At 41.6% G+C, this 22,609-nt stretch overlaps 1 protein-coding gene across 5 annotated transcripts in view; it reads left to right on the top strand.

Moving 5' to 3' along the window:
• The window catches only part of LOC109899860 (collagen alpha-1(XXI) chain-like), a 62,967-nt gene that overhangs the window by 6,373 nt on the left and 33,985 nt on the right, over positions 1-22,609 (top strand). For 4 of the 5 annotated variants that reach the window (XR_004211592.1, XR_004211594.1, XR_004211593.1 and 1 more), the window contains exons 3-10: positions 154-714; positions 5,832-5,997; positions 6,118-6,346; positions 8,941-9,114; positions 9,667-9,744; positions 12,738-12,746; positions 16,730-16,819; positions 17,863-17,925. Coding sequence is in view for 2 of the 5 variants with exons in the window: in XM_031835450.1 (XP_031691310.1) it covers positions 154-714; positions 5,832-5,997; positions 6,118-6,346; positions 8,941-9,114; positions 9,667-9,744; positions 12,738-12,746; positions 16,730-16,819; positions 17,863-17,925 (1,370 nt within the window). In the remaining 3 variants the exon portion in view is untranslated. The remainder of the gene's footprint in view (positions 1-153; positions 715-5,831; positions 5,998-6,117; positions 6,347-8,940; positions 9,115-9,666; positions 9,745-12,737; positions 12,747-16,729; positions 16,820-17,862; positions 17,926-22,609) is intronic. The other variant, XM_020495465.2, reaches the window with a different exon arrangement.

Raw genomic sequence — 22,609 nt, 5'->3', positions numbered from 1 at the left:
GCTCACTGTTACTATAAATGCAGAATGGATGTTCAGGAAAGCTTTCTATGTACTGTATTGGTAAAGGCCATTGCTTTATAAGAAGTGAATACTCTTAATTCATCTTTTTTCAAGGCTGTGTAAAACCACTCATCTTTATCATCTCTCTTACAGGTTGTAAAACTGTTGCAAGCGATTTGGTCTTTATCCTAGACGGCTCATGGAGTGTAGCTGATGTGAACTTTGAAATAGTCAAAGGATGGCTCGTCAACATCACCACAAGCTTTAACATCGGCCAGAAGTTCACCCAGGTCGGTGTGGTCCAATACAGTGATGATCCAATCATAAATATCCCGTTAGGGAAGCACCTTCGTAGCAAGGATCTCATCAGAGCCATGGAATCCATCGACTACATGGGGGGAAACACAAGAACTGGGACGGCCATACAGTTCGCTAGCGACAAACTATTTAACCTGTCTGAACGAGGCCCTAAGGGTGTTGCTAGAATCGCTGTGGTCCTAACAGACGGAAAGTCACAAGATGAGGTGAAAGCAGCAGCAGAGGAAGCCAGGAGAAGAGGAATAATAATATTTGCCATTGGTGTGGGATCTGAGACGGAAGAGGAGGAGTTGAAAGCTATTGGAAACAAGCCCTCCTCCACCTATGTGTTTTATGTCGATGACTATAAAGCTATTTCCAAGATCCGTGAGACCATAAGGCAGAAGTTGTGTGAAGGTAGGCATTTTCTAATGAAGAAATGGGGATTCTCATGAGCCCCATCCCTCAGCTTTATAACAAACCAAGTGGTGGGGCTGACATTTCTGTTGTTCAAAATTAAGGTGTGGTTCTCTAAAGACCCTTCGGTTGATTTAACATGTTTGCACATTGCTAAACATTCAAGCTCTTAAGAAACAGGAAATGTCTTGAAATGTAATGTTTTCTCAAGATCTAATGATTGTGAATCTAATGTTTTCTGAAGTTGTTCACTGCGTTGGATGACAAGCCAAACTGTGTCAAGAGTCATGTTAACTTGATGTCACTGCTTCAGGGTGAAGTAAAGGTTAGGGAAGCTATTGCTAGAACACCAGTTTAAACTTTTATTGACCTATACCTAATTTTCCATTAAGAATAATTGTGGGACTTGCTTTATCTCTTTGAAAGTATTTTTGTGGTAGTGGAAGAAGTGTTCTAAGTTTAGATTTAAATGCAGAGAAGCTTTACTAAGATTTTGTCTAACTTGTTGGGAAAGTAGTTAACTGTCACGTTATAATGATCAGAGACATGCGCAGGAATACGTAATAGGGGGGGTTTATTACTCCCTCCAAAAATACATGTCATGAAAAAGGCACGGGGACGAATCCCAAAACAAACACGTATATAAAATACACAGGGATGTAACCCAAACAAAAGAGTGAGGTTTAAACCTCTAATAACTACACAGGACAAGACCCGTAAAAACACTACACGAGACCCGAAATAAGTGCACAATACACATACCACATACCAACTTTCGTGGTATGTCATCAATGGTAAAAACTATAACACATACAGTGCCAGTGAACATTTTGGACACACCTACTCATTCAAGGGTTTTTATACATTTTTTACTATTTTCTACATTGTTGAATAATAGTGAAGACATCACAACTATGAAATAACACATTTGAAATCATGTAGTAACCAAAAAAGTGTTAAACAAATTACAATTAATTTGATATTTTATATTCTTCTTGGCTTGATGAAAGCCTTGCACATTCTTGGCCTTCTCTCAACCAGCTTCACCTGGAATGCTTTTCCAACAGTCTTGAAGGAGTTCCCACATATGCTGAGCACTTGTTGGCTGCTTTTCCTTCACTCTGCGGGACCCATGCCAAATCTTTTTAGTTTCCTGAGGGGGAATAGGCTTTGTCGTGCCCTCTTCACGACTGTCTTGGTGTGTTTGGACCATTCTAGTTTGATGTTGATGTGGCCTCCAAGGAACTTGAAGCTCTCAACCTGCTCCACTACAGCCCCGTCGATGAGAATGGGGGCGTGCTCGGTCCTCCTTTTCCTGTAGTCCACAATAATCTCCTTAGTCTTGGTTACGTTGAGGGATAGGTTATTATTCTGGCACTACCCGGCCAGGTCTCTGACTTCCTCCCTATAGGCTGTCTTGTCGTTGTCGGTGATCAGGCCTACCACTGTGTGTCGTCTGAAAACGTAATGATGGTGTTGGAGTCATGCCTGGCCATGCAGTCGTGGGTGAACAGGGGGTTCAGGAGGGGACTGAGCACGCACACCTGGGGAGCTCCAGTGTTGAGGATCAGCATGGCAGATGTGTTGCTACCTACCCTCCACACCTGGGGGCGGCCCGTCAGGAAGTCCAGTATCCAGTTGCAAAGGGAGGTGTTTAGTCCCAGGATCCTTAGCTTAGTGATGAGCTCTGAGGGTACTATGGTGTTGAACTCTGAGCTCAGCAAAGCACCCCCACACGATCATACCTCCTCCTCCATGCTTCATGGTGGGAATCACACGTGCGTCTTACAAAGACACGGCGGTTGGAACCAAAAATCGCAAATTTAGACTCATCAGACCAAAGGACAGATTTCCTCTGATAGAATGTCCATTGCTCGTGTTTCTTGGCCCAAGCAAGTCTCTTATTCCTATTGGTGTCCTTTAGTAGTGGTTTCTTTGCAGCAATTCAATCATGAAGGTCTGATTCACACAATCTCCTCTGAACAGTTGATGTTGAGATGTGTCTGTTACCTGAACTATGAAGCATTTATTTGGGCTGCAATCTCTGAGGCTGGTAAGTCTAATGAACGTATCCTCTGCAGCAGAGGTAACTCTGGGTCTTCCTTTCCTGTGGCGGTCCTCATGAGAGCTAGTTTCAACATAGAACTTGAAGAAACTTTCAAAGTTCTTGAAATGTTCCCGGATTGACTGACCTTCATGTCTTAAAGTAAGGATGGACTGTCATTTCTCTTTGCTTATTTGAGCTGTTCTTGCCATAATATGTACTTGGTCTTTTACCAAATAGGGCTATCTTCTGTATACCACCCCTACCTTGTCATAACACAACTGATTGGCTCAAATGCACTAGGAAGGAAAGAAATTCCACAAATTAACTTTTAAGAAGGCACACCAGTTAATTGAAATGTATTCCAGGTGACTACCTCATGAAGCTGGTTGAGAGAATGCCAAGAGTGTGCAAAGCTGTCATCAAGCCAAAGTGTGGCTACGTTGAAGAATCTAAAATCTAAAATATACAGTTTTTTGATTTGTTTAACACTTTTTTAGTTACTACTTGATTCCATATGTGTTATTTCATAGTTTTGATGTCTTCACTATTATCCAAAAAATCCTTGAATGAGTAGGTGTGTCCAAACTTTTGACTAGGACCATATAATTATTAAAAGGCAAGACAACATTTGAAACAACCATAAATACATAAATTTATATTGACATCCTAGAAAGTGACACTATTCATTGCACTTTTCCCTAACCTACAATTTGAAATGTATGTAAGTTCTGTGGCAGTTAATTCAACAGTGGGAAGTTAGCTTCATGAAATTAGTTGATGACTTGTAGGGAAGGCCTGTTTGCTCAAAGACCTCTCCATCACGGTTGACAATTCCACGGTTTCCCCCTCCCAGAGTGCAAAGAACCTTGGCCTGACCCTGGACAATACCCTGTTGTATTCTACAAACATCAAGGCAGTGACTCATCCAGGCACTTGTCATCTCCCATCTGCACTACTGCAACTTGCTGTTGGCTGGGCTCCCTGCTTGTGCCATCCAACCCTTGCAACTTATAAAGAATGCTGGAACCCGCTTGGTGTTCAACCTTCCCAAGTTCTCCCATGTGACCTTGCTCCTCTGCACATTCCACTGTCTTCCAGTCGAAGCTCGAATCCACTACAAGACCATGGTACTTGCCTACGGAGCAGCAAGAAGAACTGCCCCTCCCTACCTTTAGGCTACGCTCAAACCCTACACCCTAACCCGAGCACTCCGTTCTGCCACCTCTGGACTCTTGGCCCTACCACCCCTACAGGAGGGCAGCTACCCCCTTTTTAAAAATGTTTTTTATATATAAAATGCCTTTCGTGAACTAACACTCACACTTTACTTTTTTCCCCTTACTAGCTAGCTCTGACTTTGCTGATAGCTACTTTATTTAGGGAAAATGTACTTACTATGACTGTGATATGTGGTTGTCCCACCTAGCTATCTAAGATGAATGGACTACTGTAAGTTGCTCTGGAAAAGAGCATCTGCTAAATGACTAAAATGTAAATGTAAAATGTTGATGTGGTTACTAAAACAGTAGTACCTATTGATTGGTAGAATATAAGTCTGTTCTGATTCGAATAGCAGAGAAGTAGACTAAGATTGCATACCATGTACGTTTTTGTCCAACTTGTTGAAAGATGTGTCAAAATGTCAGTTGTTTGTATAGGTTGACAGAAAATACAGTTGATGTGGTTACTAAAACATTTGTAACATTTGATTGGAAGAAGATATTTCTGTTCTGATTCCAAATTTGAAAAGCAGAGACATTTACTAAGATTTTATACATTCTATGTCTAACTTGTTGGGAAAGTGGTCAAAGTAGCTGATTTGTGTCAAAAGTTGTATTTATGGGTTGCACCTCTGTCACTCGGTTGCGTCGTTGCCACTGTCAGTGATCTACAGATGCTGCAGCATATTTATGTCCGGCTGATGGGTAATGCTCAGTCTTTCTGAACGGGGACTAATGACTGTTTCCTCAAAAGTACACTATAGTGGCCTGGAAATACGATGACTTTGCTAAAGTAGACAAATAATTAGTAGAAAAAAACTTTGCAGTCATTATGATGTCGTCAAGTTTACTTTAGAGAAATGGCAATGTTGCCATGAGCTAGCAAAGTTAGTCAGAAATAGCTATCAATGCTAATATTAGCTAGCAAAAATTCTGGTGCTCTCCCCTCAGTCTTAGGTAGCTAAAGTTTTACTGCATCTAAAGTCAATCTGGTGACATCGCAATGATGACAATAGCTTATCCTACTAATTACTTGCCTCCTTTTGAAATGTCATTGTGTTCCTAAGCCACGGTTATGCAATTTAGATAAAATCTTCATCAGCACTGACACTACATTGAGTAGAATGCTCAGCTGGGCATCAGTCCTAAAACAGACATTCAAAACAATATTGTGCTGAAACGTGCAACTCGTGATTTGTTTACTTGCCATAGAATTTTGGAGGTCAAGGGAGTTTTTAAGAATGAAACCTTTAGAATGCTGACAAAATCTTATTTAAGTGGATGAGGACAAAAACGTTTTATAGTTTAAAATTATAGATGTTATCTAAAAGTTTTATAATAGCGTAATATTCCAGACAGTCTACACATTTGAATGTTTGAATGGCGTTTTTAGCTTAAATGATGTCAGAGGAGTAGCGTTCTAAATAATAAATATAATAAAATGGAAGGAATCATTTTTACCATATTTAAAGTGGGCACTTTTGCTTTCGCAAGTCCTATTAATAATTAAGATGTGTGTTTAGGGTGTGGGTGTAATGGTCAAATTCTGTCTGTTTTTTTCCAATGAGAGGGATGTTCTTTAGCCAGACTGCATATTTGCAAAATGTCCAGTGTCCCATGCCAATGTATTTTATTACAGATATTTACACTTCGGCGTCCAGGCCAAATGAAATAAATTATTGTGTTCCATGGATTTACTCTAAATGAACATACAGCCCAACCTGAGCAAAGAATGGTGGCGCTTCTATGAACATTTGTTTGTGGTGTTCAACCAGCCACACAAAAAAACACTCTACCATGTTGTATTTTTGTACATTTCATTCAAAACTCTCTCATTCGCTCCATTTCAGAGACTGTTTGTCCAAGCAGAATCCCAGTCGAAAGCGGTGATGTCAAGGGCTTCGATATTCTACATTATCTGGATTTGGCTAAAAAAGTAAAAAAAACTCAAGGGTCTTTTTATGGGGCCAAGGCCTTTCAGGTGACATCTCGTGTTGACCTGAGTGAAAGCACAAAGTAAGCTTAAAACATCATGCCATGTCTGTATTCCTAAGTCTACTATATCTCTCTGGTACACATCACTCTGGTTGTTTTATAGTGATGTGATTGACTGATTGTTTTATTTTTGGCCCACAGGAACTTGTTTCCAGATGGCCTGCCTCCCTCCTATGTCTTTGTGTCCACACTGAGGTACAAGGGGTCTCTGATCAGGGAAGAGTGGGACCTTTGGAGGATACAGACCAATGACGGGAAACCACAAATGGCAGTCACACTAAATGGATTTGAACGCAATATCATGTTCACCACAACCAGTGTAGCACCAAGTGGTACTCAGAAAGTGGTCTTCCAACAAGCACCTGCCAAGGTATGTGAACATCATGAGTGATTGGTTTCCAAATCATGACACATGACATGATAGTACTTTACCAAGGCTCAATGGAAAGAAAAAAGGAAAAGAGAAACAAAAATAGTCTGTCTAAGTCATTCATTCATTTCTCATCTGAACTGGTAATCAACATTAACATCTTTAATGCAGATGAATAATCCATAAAGTCAATATAACACAGAGAGAGCTCATAGAAAAGTTAGCACTGTGATATGGTGTATTATTGCACACATTAAGGATATTACTATTAGTATACATAATACTAATGACATGCCAGAAAACTACATTGGTGCTGTTATATTCCAAATAAACATTTTCAAGAAAATGGCTATCTGAGGATTAGGAGGTGGGGGATTGAAGACATGAGAAGAATGGAATGTAGAGAATTGAAATAATCATGTATAATCATCATATGGTCAGATTATCAAACTCCCTAGAGCAGTCACCATGTCAGACTATTTGAAATCATCCAAAGTTTTCCTAATGGCCATATGCTAGCCGAGGCCTACTTTAAAATGTATTCCTAACATGCCTAAACCAACACAATCTCACACTCAATTTGTGCAAATGTGTACAACAAGGATTTTGTGTGTTTTTGTGCGTTTTGTGTAGCTTAATTCGTGTGAAAATACACAATTTTTTTGTGTGACTTAACTGATAGGAAAATACACACATTTTTGGGGAACAAACTTCGGAACAATCTTTTGAAAGTTATTGAAGCAGTGCATTTTGGGCAATGATGTTCTACACTGCCATTTTTTGTGTCCCATATTTATTTATATAAAAAAACTAACGTGTTAACAACAATACATGGTTTCCAGATACTCCCGTAAAGCCCGGCACATTGGCTATCTAGCTAGCTTTGTTTGATCCCGATTGGTGCTTATTTGACACAGATACAGCCGTTCAAGTAATGGCCGCCCACGTCATCGGCGTGCCATGAAGGCATCGCTCTCTGACCAAATATGGTGTCCTATAGGATATACTACACCCCTTCTAGGATCTCTGAGGAATAGACACGATTGTGATTTGACTTGTTGAAACAACGTTTAGGGTGAGATTTTCACAGATTAATTTCTTTGCAAATTGAATGAATGGAATTACAAAATCGATCGTGCATGCTAGGACCTTTTTAGGATATGAAAAATGATTTTATCTAACAAAACGACACTTCATGTTATCTCTGGGACCTTTTGGATGATAAATCAGAGCAAGATTTTAGAATGTAATTACACATTTCACCTTCAGCGGTGAATTTATTCGTAAACGTATCACGGTGAAAAAACTGTTTGTTGTTAGGAGCTCTCCTCAAACAATAGCATGGCATTTTTTTCGCAGAAATAGCTACTGTAAATTGGACAGTGCAGTTATATTATTAACAAGAATTTAAGCTTTCAGCCGATATAAGACACTTACGTGTAACGACATTTGTTGTTTCTCTGAAATCTGCGATTTTGACATAACGCACTGCATGATTTGCAACTGTCCCGTTGACGGGACGCTGATCCTTATTAAACAGGTTAAAGTAATATAATGAATTATGTTGGCTTACACTTATGGCATTTCCAAGGCTGTTTCATGATGATTATTACGGTCGTGTCACACATGTTATATACTTAGACTATTGTAACAAAACATACGCCAGCATTGTAGACCTACTGCCTGTGTCCAGAGGCCTACTAGGCTTTCATGCAATGGCCATTACACGGAACCCGAACCGGCTGTGCACGTGCGCCATCATGATTCCATATGTGTTATTTCATAGGTTTGATGTTGTCACTAATATTAAACAATGTAGAAAATAGTAGAAATAAAGAAAAACCCTTGAATGAGTAGATGTGTCCAAAACTTTGACTGGTACTGTATATAAAAAAACAAGCAATATTGTTAATCAACCAGGTTGTCTCCGAAATAATTATATTATAATACTAGCCTTGCGTTGTTTTTTAAATGTATTAATACCAAAACTGTTTTCTAGGTGTGTCCAAACTTTTGACTGGTACTGTAAATAAATGTGGGCCACAAAAAAAGGCAGTGTAGAACACCATTGCCCATTATGCATTGCTCTAATAACTTTCAAAAGATTGTTTGGAAGTTTGCCCCCCAAAAATGTATTTTCTTGTGAATGAAGTTGCAGGAAAGTGTGTATTTTCCTTCTAATTAAGTCACACAAAAATGTGTCTTTTCTCAAGAATGAACACAAAAATGCACAAAATCTGCTGAAATAGTTAAGTGATGTGATTTTGTTAATGCGGTTTCTCTGCAAGGGCTTAGTAACAATAGTTTAGATTTTCTCTTGTCTGACCAATAAATAAACGGTTCAGGATTAAGCTATTACAGTTTATATGATGTCCCATTCTTTCTGAATTCACCCTACATAATTCATACAGAGTAGGCCTATAATACTATAATATTCTGATACGCATCAGGATTAATATGTAAGACGTGAGTAGGCCTATACCTCAAGCCCACTGAAAAAAAGTGGGTATACGGCGTATACTTGTGTATAGCCCCCACTACACCTCTGTCTTTGTATACACAATAATTACTTATCCTCTTTTTTGGTCAAATAGAAACTATTTGATGAGAACTGGCACCAGTTTAGGCTACTGGTCACTGAGCAAGATGTTATCCTGTATGTTGATGACCTGGAAATTGAAACCCTGCCGTTGGAACCTCCTGTTGGTATCTTCATTAATGGGAAGACCCAGATTGGAAAGTATGTCAGCAAAGAGACAACTGTACCAGTAAGTTTATCAAGAGACAACATTTTCACAACCTGCATTTGTGACTCTTTGAGCAAGACAACTGTTTTTATTGGATCACATTTTAACCTCTACTGGTCTAACTGTTTAACAGTAGGATTTCAAGAGTCAAGGGTCTGCATTTTCCTCTGAAAAATACTGACCTTAGATTAGACAATCTTGGCATGAAGATCCTCTCTGTCCTCTACGTCTTATTTAGTCTTTATTTGGCCATGTTGATAATTGGTGTGCCAAACATGCTAACCTGCAATCAATCATAATGGTGTTGTGTTTTAATTGGTTTGACATTATCTATTTTACAGTCTTCAAACAACAGTTTTTTTAAGCAAATTTGAGACGTGCAACCAGAATGTATCTGGATTTGTTTTTAAACCCATAAAACTATCGCAAATATAATGAAGTTGTCACTTAAGTCTAAAGAAATAACATCCTGGTACAGTGACGATACAGACTTATGACTCATTAATCATTAGAAAACTGTTAGGGATTAATTGCTTTTTCCCCAGACTCATGAACGATTCCTATCTTTAACAGTTTGAGATCATGAAACTCAGGATCTACTGTGACCCCGAGCAGAACAACCGCGAGACCGCCTGTGAAATACCAGGAGTTGTGAGTATAAACACCTATTTGGATCTGTGCTTGTAGTAAATGTGCCACATTAAAACCAAGCTCAATTTTTTTAAGGGATCTCCTATTTTCTTTATCTGTTCTTGATCACAATGCACCATATGCCACCATACCACCATGACTTAGTATCAGAAAATCCAATCCTACGATCCGTAGCGTGTCCAGGGAGTGGCCACTTAGTGGCTCTGAATATATTTTTTATATAAATTATATGCATTTTTACCAAGATGTGCACGGACAGCAAGACTCATCAATCTCACTGGAGAAAGCATCCGAGCGCGCGAAACACCGCCCCTCTGTCTTAATGTGTAGCCCATGTATCTGATGCTGTCTGGCCGAAAACCGTATGAAATCAACAGGATAGATAGGAATGAGAAATCATTTTATACTTTTGTTTCTTTTTTATTGTTTCTTTTTTATCCATGAATATACGCCACTTTGTAGTCTGAACGTCATTAAACTTATGGTGTTTGTAATAGATGTCCATTTCCATTCAAATGGCGGGTGCCCAGTGCACTGTTTTGAGTAGATGATCGTGTGCATAACCTACTTTTTGAATCAAGACTGGTTGTGTTCATCATGACACATTTAAAGGTAATAGATTTGTACAGTTAAATTACATCTTCACTATAAAGCCCATAACAAATTTTCGACCTTTGTAGGTCCGTTAGAAAAATAGAGACCCCCCTGAAAGTAACGTTATAATTCGGACTCTGGATGCCAATTACAAGTGAATTTACTCCTGTATGCTAATACCCTTATATAGAATCTGACTTTGAACGCAAACACTGTAACAAAACGTTGGAATTGATTAACAGGGAATTGTACCAAACCTAAGCTGAAGCATTTCACGCGTTGAACCATCATAAAAATATATTGAAAAAAAATCCATCTTGCATCGATTAAGTTCAGCATTTTATGGGTCTGTGCCCCACCTTGGCCACCCCATTCAAAATGACCTGGACATGCCATGGCCTATGATGTTATTTTGAAATCTGATGACATTTAGTCAAAACAATACTTTCTTATTTTTCCTTTTCAGTTGTGCATTGAAGCATATGGTACCAGGAATACCTTTAGCCATTATATAACCATTGTTTAATAGATTATTACATGTATCGCTTGTGATTTGCTTCATCCTGCCTCTACTTTGGTGGAGCACCTTTACCTCTGCTTACCTCATGCATATTGCTCTCATTGTTCTTTTACCGTCGGACGGCAACCTCTCCCTGGCAGAGTCTGTAATACCTGCATTCAAGTTTCAAGCAGATCACCATAGTCCCTGTGCCCGAGAAAGAGAAGGTAACCTGCCTAAATGACTACCGCCCCATAGCACTCACGTCGGTAGCCATGAAGTGCTTTAAAAGGCTGGTCATGGTTCACATCAACACCATCATCTTGGAAATACTAGACCCACTCCAATTCAAATACCGCCCCAACAGATCCACAGATGACGCAATCTCAATCGCACTCCACACTGCCCTTTCCCACCTGGACAAAAGGAACACCTATGTGAGAATGCTGGTCATTGACTACAGCTCAGCGTTCAATACCATAGTGCCCACAAAATTCATCACTAAGCTAAGGACCCTGAAACTAAACACCTCCCTTTGCAACTGGATACTGGACTTTCTGATGGGCCACCCCCAGCTGGTAAGGCTAGGCAACAATCCTCCATACGTGGGCCCCTCAGTGGTGAGTGCTTAGTCCCCTACTGTACTCCCTGTTCCCCTGCGGCTGCATGGCCAAGCATGACTCCAACACCATCATTAAGTTTGCTGATGACACAACGGTGGTAGGCCTGATCACCGATAACGATGAGACAGCCTATTTTGGGTATTTGGTATTTTATTAGGGAGGAGGTCAGAGACCTGGCAGTGTATGTGGTGCCAGGACAACAACTTCTCCCTCAACGTGGGTAACGCAAAGGAGATAATCGTGGACTACGGGAATAGGAGGGCCGAACACGCCCCCATTTACATTGACGGGGCTGTAGTGGAGTGGGTTGAGAGTTTCAAGTTCCTTGGTGTCCACATCACCAACAAACTATCATGGTCCAAACACACCAAGAAAATCTTGAAGAGGGCATGACAACACCTTTTCTCCCTCAGGAGAAATCACTGGGGCCAAGCTTCCTGCCACCCAGGACCTATATACTAGGCGATGTAAGAGGAAGGCCCCAAAAATGGTCATAGACTGTTCTCTCTGCTACCGCACGGCAAGCGTTACTGGAGTGCCAAGTCTAGGTCCAAAAGGCTCCTTAACAGCTTCTACCCCCAAGCCATAAAACTGCTGAACAATTAATCAAATGGCCACCCCCCCCACCCACCCCCCTTTGTTTTTACACTGCTGCTACTCGTTGTGTATTATCTATGCATAGTCACTATACCTCTACCTACATGTACAAATTACCTCGACTAACCAGTACCCACGCACCTTGACTTGGTACCGGTATCCCCTGTATATAGCCTCATTATTGTTATTTTATTCCTTACTTTACTTTTTTTTAAACTTTAGTTTATTTAGTAAATATTTTCTAAAACTCTATTTGCTTAAAATGGCATTGTTGGTTAAGGGCTTGTAAGCATTTCACAGTAAGGTCTACTACACCTGTTGTATTCGGTGCATGTGACAAATAACATTTTATTTATTCTGTTTGTGAAGCAGTGGCCAAATGCTCCACTGGCTTGGCCATTTATTTGACTACTAATCCACAATGCCAGACCATTGTTTTGCATCTGTGTTTCTGGATTTCAGTTTGGGAGCAACAAAGAGAGAGAGCAACGCACTGAAAATACACCTCCGCATGCCAACATCTCTCTCTCTCTCTCTTTCTGTCACTCCCGGCATGACTTGCAATGTTTAATTGACCTTCAATTCAACCTGTGTTATTGTCTTAATGGATTGGTCTATTATGGTGAGATTGCAGGTTGCCAGGTGCTTCAATGACATAATCTCGCTCCTTTTATTTCCAGGATGGAGAGGTATGTATTTTGGCTGATGGCTTTGCTTTATTACAAAGAAACCCCTAGTTTCATTTTCATCACTAGAGGTAAGACTTATTTTATTGCATGGTCTTTTGCAACAACACTTTACCTTAAGTTACCCATATACCTATGTAACTACACAGGAATAACTGTAGTTATAACATTACATTAGGTTGCACATACCTGTAGTTACATGGAATTTTATGGATTTCAGGGTAAGTGAGTCTAAGCTAATATTCTTTACTTATTTTAATTTTAAATTTAAATTTGACCTTTATTTAACTAGGCAAGTCAGTTAAGAACAAATTCTTATTTTCAATGACGGCCTAGGAACAGTGGGTTAACTGCCTGTTCAGGTGCAGAACGACAGATTTGTACCTTGTCAGCTCGGGGATTTGAACTTGCAACCTTCCGGTTACTAGTCCAACCTTCCGGTTACTAGTCCAACGCTCTAACCACTAGGCTACCCTGCCGGCTACCCTGCCGGCTACCCTGCCGGCTACCCTGCCGGCTACCCTGCCGGCTACCCTGCCGGCTACCCTGCCGGCTACCCTGCCGGCTACCCTGCCGGCTACCCTGCCGGCTACCCTGCCGGCTACCCTGCCGGCCATGTGCTGTGTTTGAATACCCATAGTAACATACTGTATTCTACATACTTAATGAGTATACACTACATACTATATACTTTTAGTTCACTTTAGTATACTGTAAACGAATGCTATCCTTTCAGTTGAGCATACTAGAGCTACGCCTGTCTACCGGAAGTTGATTCTGTTGCTATGCAACCTCTTGCTAGCTTGTTAGCATAACAAATTACTAGCTAGACATGTTTGTGTTTGAAAATTCAATCTGGAGAGCCAGAGTGCACGCTGGGAATTCTTAAATTCAGAGCGTTGTCAGATTGTCCATTCCTAACTTCTGAGTGTTTCCCCTCTCTGAGCATTCAGAGCGCACACTGGCTGAGGAGTAGGGTTGTTCCGAGTGTTCTGACCATCACAACAGCACTGCAGTCAAGCACACAAGCTAACTGGCTAGCTACTTCCAGACACAAATGAGAAAACACCTCCCTCTAACCATTTTACTCACCATAGCAGAGCTGGTAAGACTGTTTTCATGTTATCCAGAGTGTTGGTGACTGTAACTGTGCTGCTGGCAACAATTTAATTAGCTTTTTTGCTGACGTTCACTGACACCGGCATTATAAACGGGTGTTGAGCGTTCATAAATGAGTTATTCTGCGCTCTGGCACACTGAGACGAGAGTGCTCTGTAATCGGAGTTGATAGCCAGAGCTAATTTCTGTCCATTGAGAACGCACAACGACTATACCGCCTAGCTAAGACTGACGTGAATAATTAAGTCAATAAACTTTGGGTAGTTACTTAGATAGCATATAATTAATATACTGGCAAGTACGATGTAACGAGGTAGCTAGCTAACATTGCCGGTAGTACCTACTGATGTAATGATATGCTATGCGGTTCGTAAGGATAGCGTAGCCAACACATTGTCAGCCAACATAACGTGTAGCGTAAGTAATTTAAAAAGTCATTACTTTATTACATTGCTCAACATTTTCTTAACATTTGTCGTAATTATTTAAAGCAATTCATTTGTATCCGCTCTCGTCGGACTTCGGCTACATATTTCTTCCGCCATTTCCTTCAAATCTGAAAATGTTGTGAAGCCCTGCCCATTTCTTGAAGAATTACATTATGGGCCCTAGTACGGAAACAGTGTCCACTGCGTGTATACTTTCTATTTTGGCAAATGTACGGTAGTACGACATCCAGGAACTTTTAGCATACTAACTCTATCCATACTATGACCAATAAGCATACTACATACTGTACTCAATTTACATCACAAAAAGTATGGTTAGTGCGGTTAGTATGAGTATTCAAACACAGCTAAGGTGTGTTTGTTTCTTGCTATAAACGTGTAATATAGCCCCTTGTCTCTAGAACTACAGTTGAAGTCGGAAATTTACATACACTAGGTGGGAGTCATTAAAACTTGTTTTTCAACCACTCCACACATTTCTTGTTAACAAACTATAGTTTTGACAAGTCAGTTAGGACATCTACTTTGTGCTTGACACAAGTCATTTTCCCAACAATTGTTTACAGACAGATTATTTCACTTATATTCACTGTATCCCAATTCCTGTGGGTCAGAAGATTACATACACTAAATTGACTGTGCCTTTAAACTGATGTAATGGCTTTAGAAGCTTCTGACATCATGTGAGTCAATTGGAGGTGTACCTGTGTATGTATTTCAAGGCCTACCTTCAAACACAGTGCCTCATTTCTTGTCATCATGGGAAAGTCAAAAGAAATCAGCCAAGACCTCAGAAAAACAATTGTAGACCTCCACAAGTCTGGTTCATCCTTGAGAGCAATTTCCAAACGCGTTTCCAAACGCCTGTAGGTACCACATTCAAACATACAAACAATAGTACGCAAGTATGGACACCATGGGACCACGCAGCCGTCATACCTGGGGCGTCAGGTAGCCTAGTGGTTAGAGCGTTGGACTTGAAACTGAAAGGTCGAATCCCCTAACTGACCAGATAAAAATCTGTTGTTCTGCCCCTGAACATGGCATTTAACCCACTGTTCCTAGGCTGTCATTGAAAATAAGAATTTGTTCTTAACTGACTCAGGAAGGAGATGTGTTCTGTCTCCTAGAGATGGATGTACTTTGATGCAAAAAGTGCAAATCAATCCCAGAACAACAGCAAAATAACTTGTGAAGATGCTGGAGGCAACAGGCACAGGCAACAGGCAACAGATGCTGGAGGCAACAGTATCTATATCCACAGTAAAACAAGTCCTATATTGACATAACCTGAAAGGCCGCTCAGCAAGGAAGAAACCACTGCTCCAAAACCGCCATAAAAAAAGCCTACGGTTTGCAACTGCACATGGGGACAAAGATTGGAGAAATGTACTCTGGTTTGATGAAACAACAATAGAACTGTTTGGCCATAATGACCATCATTATGTTTGGAGGTAAAAGGGGGATGCTTGCAAGCCGAAGAACACCATCCCAACTGTGAAGTACGGGGTGGCAGCATCATGTTGTGGGAGTGCTTTGCTGCAGGAGGGACTGGTGCACTTCACAAAATAGATGGCATCATGAAGGTGGAAAATTACGTGGATATATTGAAGCAACATCTCAAGACATCAGTCAGGAAGTTAAAGCTTGGTTGCAAATGGGTCTTCCAAATGGACAATGACCCCAAGCATACTTCCAAAGTTGTGGAAAATGGCGTAATGACAACAAAGTCAAGGTATTGGAGTGGCCATCACAACGCCCTGACCACATCCTATAGAACATTTGTGGGAAGAACTGAAAAAGCGTGTGCGAGCCAGGAGGCCTACAAACCTGACTCAGTTACACCAGCTTTGTCAGGAGGAATGGGCCAAAATTCACCCAACTTATTGTGGGAAGCTTGAGGCTACCCGAAACGTTTGACCCAAGTTAAACAATTTAAAAGCAATGCTACCAAATACTTATTGATTGTATGTAAACTTCTGACCCACTGGGAATGTGATGAAAGAAATAAAAGCTGAAATAAATCATTCTCTCTACTATTATTCTGACATTCCACATTCTTAAAATAAAGTGGTGATCCTAACTGACCTAAAACAGGGAATTTATGATTAAATGTCAGGAATTGTGAAAAGCTGAGTTTAAATGTATTTGGCAAAGGTGTATGTAAACTTCCAACTTCAACTGAACGTTTACAAAGTCATTTTGTTGGTAGTGTCTGCTGTGTCAATGCTTCTGGGCTGCTGAAAGCTAAATGATAAGGCTGCTGCTAAGAGACATGAACTGAACGCACTCTCTTGGCTTCTGTTGTCTGAGAGTGTCTGTTTGCAGGAAATCAGATAAATAATTGATTAATAGTATAGCTTAGTGAATGCTATGTAATGTGTGATTAGTGAATTATGTGTTTCTTGTTTATTCCAGTGTGCAAACGGCCCTGGTGATATAGACGTGGACCCCACTCCAGAACCCTGTACCTGTCCTCCCGGACCCCCTGGCCTTCCAGGCATTAAGGTCAGTCAGAAGGCTTACACCCCGAGACTTGCCAGTTTCTAAATCCAGTGTCACTTCCTTCCATCCGGAACATGCTGCTGTGCAAATCAAATACACTTCTGAAAGCATTCCACATTTGAACAGTTTTGTAACTAAATGTTTTGTCTCCCCGCAACTTGCATGAGCAATTCGTCCAACACCATGTAAGTACAGCCAAGTAGAAAGATAAGGTTGAAGCAGATGTGGCTGTCTGCCTACAGTACATCAAGGTGACAGCAATGCATGTGATTGGGTTGTGGTTGGGAGATGTTATCAATAACACATGCCCCACTGTCCTACGTCCTTATTGATGGAAATAATAGGACTAGTTCCAGACTGTTTGGCAAGAGAATGACACGTTGACTAAAAGTAGAAACAGACTGGCTTCTAGGCAAAATTACATTTACTGAAATGGGCCACAAAATAAAACGCTCTGTGACCCATTTCATGGCTCACAGAGCATGTGCCAAATAATTATAAGATGTTAAAACTAACACTAAAGCTTTGAAGTAGCGTACCTTTAAGCAATATTACCATAGCAACTGGTCCCTTTATTCTATAAGAGTGTACAAGGTTTCAGACATGTTTGTGTTTATAAGGGCATGGTCATGCATGGGTGCAAATCCTGTTTTTCAACAGGAAAAGATTGCTCAACAAGGTTTTGATGGTAGATCCAAAATGCTACAAGCATGGCTGGTTCACAGATGGACATTTTGGGCTGATATATTAACAGGAATTGTAATAAATGGCATCTTGAATAAAGTAAAGTTAAACCTATCCTGCTAAGACATGCACTTGGAAAGATGTGTTTTACTGATAGTCAGTAAAGCCGTGACATTACATTTTCCAGGAAAGGTCAAAACCATTACTGTTTGATGCTCCTCACAAAGAACATGTTTTAAAACAATTTGCAGCATGCAATCGAAAAACGGTTTCTGACTAGTTCAACGGTTTCATGAGTGGTGCACTTGCATTGTTTTAAGGTCCAAATGGTCCAGTCAATAAGCTGCTGTTTTCTCTTTCAGGGGGAAGCAGGAACAATGGGAAGGCCCGGTCAAGCTGGTCCTGCTGGTGCTGATGGTAAGCCTGTGAGTACTCCATCATTTTATATTCAAACATCCACTCACTCAACACTCATCAGAATCCAACACTTTGGAGAAAATCAATGTATCAATAATGGATGCACTGCTATATGGGACATTGTTGAATGGGTATTCAAATCAGTCAGATGCCAATTGGAGCTCTTGAATATCAAGATAATTCAGTTGTAACGGTTAAAGGGCACACCTGGAGAGATGCACAGTACATAGCTGTGCTAATGGCATCCTTTCTCCAATAGGATTTGCCTGTCAAGGATTCCAGGGCATTTCCATGTTTTTAAAATGAAAGGAAAAGTGGTTTATACTATATCAAATCAAACTTCATTTGCCACACGCGCCAAATTCAACAAGTGTAGACTTTACCGTGAAATGCTTACTTACAAGCCCTTAGCCCTTAACCAACAGTGCAGTTCAAGAAGAAGAAAAATATTTAGGCTAAAATAAAAAGTAATTAAAAAAAGTAACACAATAAGAATATCAATAATGAGGCTATATACAGGGTGCACCGGTACAGAGTCAGTGTGCAGGGGTACAGGCTAGTTGAGGTAATCTGTACATGTAGGTGGGGGCGAAGTGACTATGCATAGGTAACAAACAAACAGCGAGTAGCAGCAGTGTACAAGATGGGGGGGGTTGTCAATGTAAACTGTCCGGTGGCGATTTTTATGAATTGTTCAGCAGTCTAATGGCTTGGAAGTAGAAGCTGTTGAGGAGCCTTTTGGTTCTAGACTTGGTGCTCCGGTACCGCTTTCTGTGCGGTAGCAGAGAATATAGTCTATAACTTGGGTGACTGGAGTCTCTGACAATTTTATGGGCTTTCCTCTGACACCGCAGGAAACTTGGCCACAGTGATGTACTGGGCCGTTCGCGCTACCCTCTGTAGCTCCTTACGGTCAGATGCCGAGCAGTTGCCATACCAGGCAACATACCATGCAACCGGTCAGGATGCTCTCGAGGGTACAGCTGTAGAACCTTTTGAGGATCTGGGGACCCATGCCAAATCTTTTCAGTCTCCTGAGGGGAAAAGGTTTTGTCATGCCCTCTTCACGACTGTCTTGGTATGTTTGGACCATGATAGTTCGTTGGTGATGTGGACTCCAAGGAACTTGAAACTCTCGACCCGCTTCACTACAGCCCCGTCGATGTCAATGGGGGGGCCTGTAGGGCCCGCCTTTTCCTGTAGTCCACGATCAGCTCCTTTGTCTTGCTCACATTGAGGGAGAGGTTGTTGTCCTGGCATCACACTGCCAGGTCTCTGACCTCCTCCCTATAGGCCGTCTCATCATTGTCGGTGATCAGGCCTACCGCTGTTGTGTCGTCAGCAAACTTAATGATGGTGTCGGAGTCGTGTTTGGCCACGCAGTCGTGGGTGAACAGGGAATACAGGAGGGGACTAAGTACACACCCCTGATCGGCCCCCTGATGGGTCCCAGTGTTAAGGATCAGCGTGGCAGACGTGTTGTTACCTACTCTTACCAGCTGGTGGTGGCCCATCAGGAAGTCCAGGATCCAGTTGCAGAGGGAGGTGTTTAGTCCCAGAGTCCTTAGCTTAATGATGAACTTCATGACCACTATGGTGTTGAACGCTGCGCTGTAGTCGATGAACAGCATTCTCACATAGGTGTTCCTTTTTTCTAGGTGAGAATGGGCGGTGTGGAGTGCCATTGAGATTGTGTCATCTGTGGATCTGTTGGTGCGGTATGCGAATTGTGGTGGGCTAGGGTGTCCGGGATGATGCTGTTGATATGAGCCATGACCAGCCTTTCAAAGCACTTCATGGCTACCGATGTGAGTGCCACGGGGCAGTAATCATTTAGCCAGGTTACCTTCGCCCCCTTGGGCACAGGGACTATGGTGGTCTGCTTGAAACTTGTAGGTATTACAGACTCGGTCAGGGAGAGGTTGAAAATGTCAGTGAAGACACTTGACAGTTGGTCCGTGCATGCTTTGTGTACTGGTAATCCAAGTCCTGGTAATCCATCTGGCCCAGCGGTTTTGTGAATGTTGACCTGTTTAAAGGTCAACATTCACAGAACAGCTGGTGCTCTCATGCATGCTTCAGTGTTGCTTGCCTCGAAGCGAGCATAAAAAGCATTTAGCTCGTCTTGTAGGCTCGCCTCACTGGACAGCTCGCGTCTGGGTTTCTCTTTGTAGTCCGTAATAGTTTTCAAGCCCTGTCACATCCGACGAGCGTCAGAGCCAGTGTAGTAGGATTCAATCTTAATCCTGTATTGACGCTTTGCTTGTTTCATGGTTCGTCTGAGGGCATAGCGGGGATTTCTTATAAGCACCCAGATTATTACCAGCTGTTATTGACAAAAAGACACACACCCCCACCCCTCTTCTAACCAGCAGTAGCGTCTCTGTATGGAAAATCCCACCAGCTCTATATTGTCCGTTTCTTTGCTCAGCCACATCTCGGTGAAACAAGATGTTACAGTTTTTAATGTCCCGTTGGTAGAATAATCTTCGGTCATACATTTTATTTGCACGTTAGCAAGGAGAATGGAAGGCATTGGGAGTTTACTCGCTTGCCTCCGGCTTCTCAGAAGGATCCCCGATCTGCGTCCCCTTTTCCAGCGTCTTTTCTTCACGCAAAAGGCGTGGATCTGGGCCTGTTCCAATGAAAGCAAGATATTCTTCTCGTCCGAATCGTTAAAGGTTTCTTCCAGTCTGCGGTGAGTAATCGCTTTTCTGATGTCCAGAAGTTATTTTCAGTCATAAGAGACAGTAGCAGTAACATTATGTACACAATAAGTTAAAAAATAAGTCACACAAAACGCAATTTAAAAAATAAAAATTACACAATTGGTTGGGAGAATGTAAAATGTTAGCTATGTTCTCCGCTCCATTTTATAGGCGACCAAAAGTATGTGGACACCTGCTCATTGAACATCTCATTCCTAAATCATGGACATTAATATGTAGTTGTTCCCCTCTTTGCTGCTATAACAGCCTCCACTCTTCTCGGAAGGGTTTACATTAGATGTTGGAACGGGGACTTGCTTCCATTCAGCCACAAAAGCATTAGTAAGGTTGGGCACTGATATTGGGCGACTAGGCCTAGCTCGCAGTTGGCGTTCCAATTCGTCCCAAAGGTGTAAAATGGGGTTGAGGTCAGGGCTCTGTACATGCAAAGTCAAGTTATTCCACCACAATCTCGATCTTGTCATGCTGAAACAGGAAAGGGCCTTCCCCGAACTGTTGCCACAAAGTTGGAAGCACAGAATCGTCTAGAATGTCATTGTGATGCTGAGTTAAGATTTCCCTTCACTAGAACTAAGGGGCCTAGCACGAACGATGAAAAATAGCTCCAGACCATTATTCCTCCTCCACCAAACCTTACGGTTGGCACTATGCATTGGGGCAGGTAGCGTTCTAATGACATCCGCCAAACCCAGATTAGTTTGTCGGACTGCCAGATGGTGAAGCGTGATTCATCACTCCAGAGAACGTGTTTCCACTGCTCCAGAGTCAAATGGTGGCCATGGTGGCAAAGTAATTACAATATAGCAATTAAACACTGGAACGGTAGATCGGCAAAAGATGAATGTGCAGGTAGAGATACTGGGGTGCAAAGGAGCAAAATAAATAACTAAATACCAGTATGGGGATGAGGTAGGTGGATAGATGGGCTGTTTACAGATAGGCTAAGTACAGGTGCAGTGATCTGTAAACTGCTCTGACAGCTGGTGCTTAAAGCTAGTGAGGGAGATGTGAGTCTCCAGCTTCAGAGATTTTTGCAATTCGTTCCAGTCATGGGCAGCAGAGAACTGGAAGGAAAGACGACCAAAGGAGGAATTGGCTTTGGGGGTGACCAGTGAGATATACCTACTGGAGCGCGTGCTGCTATGGTGACCAGTGAGCTGAGATAAGGCGGGGCTTTACCTAGCAGAGACTTGTAGATAACCTGTAGCCAGTGGGTTTGGCGACGAGTATGAAGCGAGGGCCAACCAACGAGAGCGTACAGGTCGCAATGGTGGGTAGTGTATGGGGCTTTGGTGACAAAACGGATGGCACTGTGATAGACTGCATCCAGTTTGTTGAGTAGAGTGTTGGAGGCTATTTTATAGATGACATCACCGAAGTCGAGGATCGGTAGGATGGTCAGTTTTACAAGAGTATGTTTGGCAGCATGAGTGAAGGATGCTTTGTTGCGATATAGGAAGCCGATTCTAAATTTAATTTTGGATTGGAGATGCTTAATGTGAGTCTGAGGGTGAAAGTTGAAAGTCACTGAGGACTTCAGTAAGACCATTCTACTGACAATGTTTTGTTTATGGAGATTGCATGGCTCTGTGCTCGATTTTATATACAGTTGAAGTCGGAAATTTACATACACCTTAGCCAAATACATTTAAACTCAGTTTTTCACAATTCCTGACATTTAATCCTAGTAAACATTCCCTGTTTTAGGTCAGTTAGGATCACTACTTTATTTTAAGAATGTGAAATGCCAGAATAATAGTAGAGAATAATTTATTTCGGCTTTTATTTCTTTCATCACATTCCCAGTGGGTCAGACGTTTACATACGCTCAATTAGTAATTGGTAGCATTGCCTTTAAATTGTTTAACTTGGGTAAAATGTATCGGGTAGCCTTCCACAAGCTTCCCACATCAAGTAGGGTGTAATGCTCCGGGTGTCGTGGGTGTGGAGTCAAATGCAGGAG

This window comes from Oncorhynchus kisutch, linkage group LG11 (genome assembly GCF_002021735.2).
Source record: "Oncorhynchus kisutch isolate 150728-3 linkage group LG11, Okis_V2, whole genome shotgun sequence".
Lineage (NCBI taxonomy): Eukaryota > Metazoa > Chordata > Actinopteri > Salmoniformes > Salmonidae > Oncorhynchus > Oncorhynchus kisutch.
The sequence above is the reverse complement of the archived record's forward strand: the minus strand, read 5'-3'. Positions and strand labels throughout refer to the sequence as shown.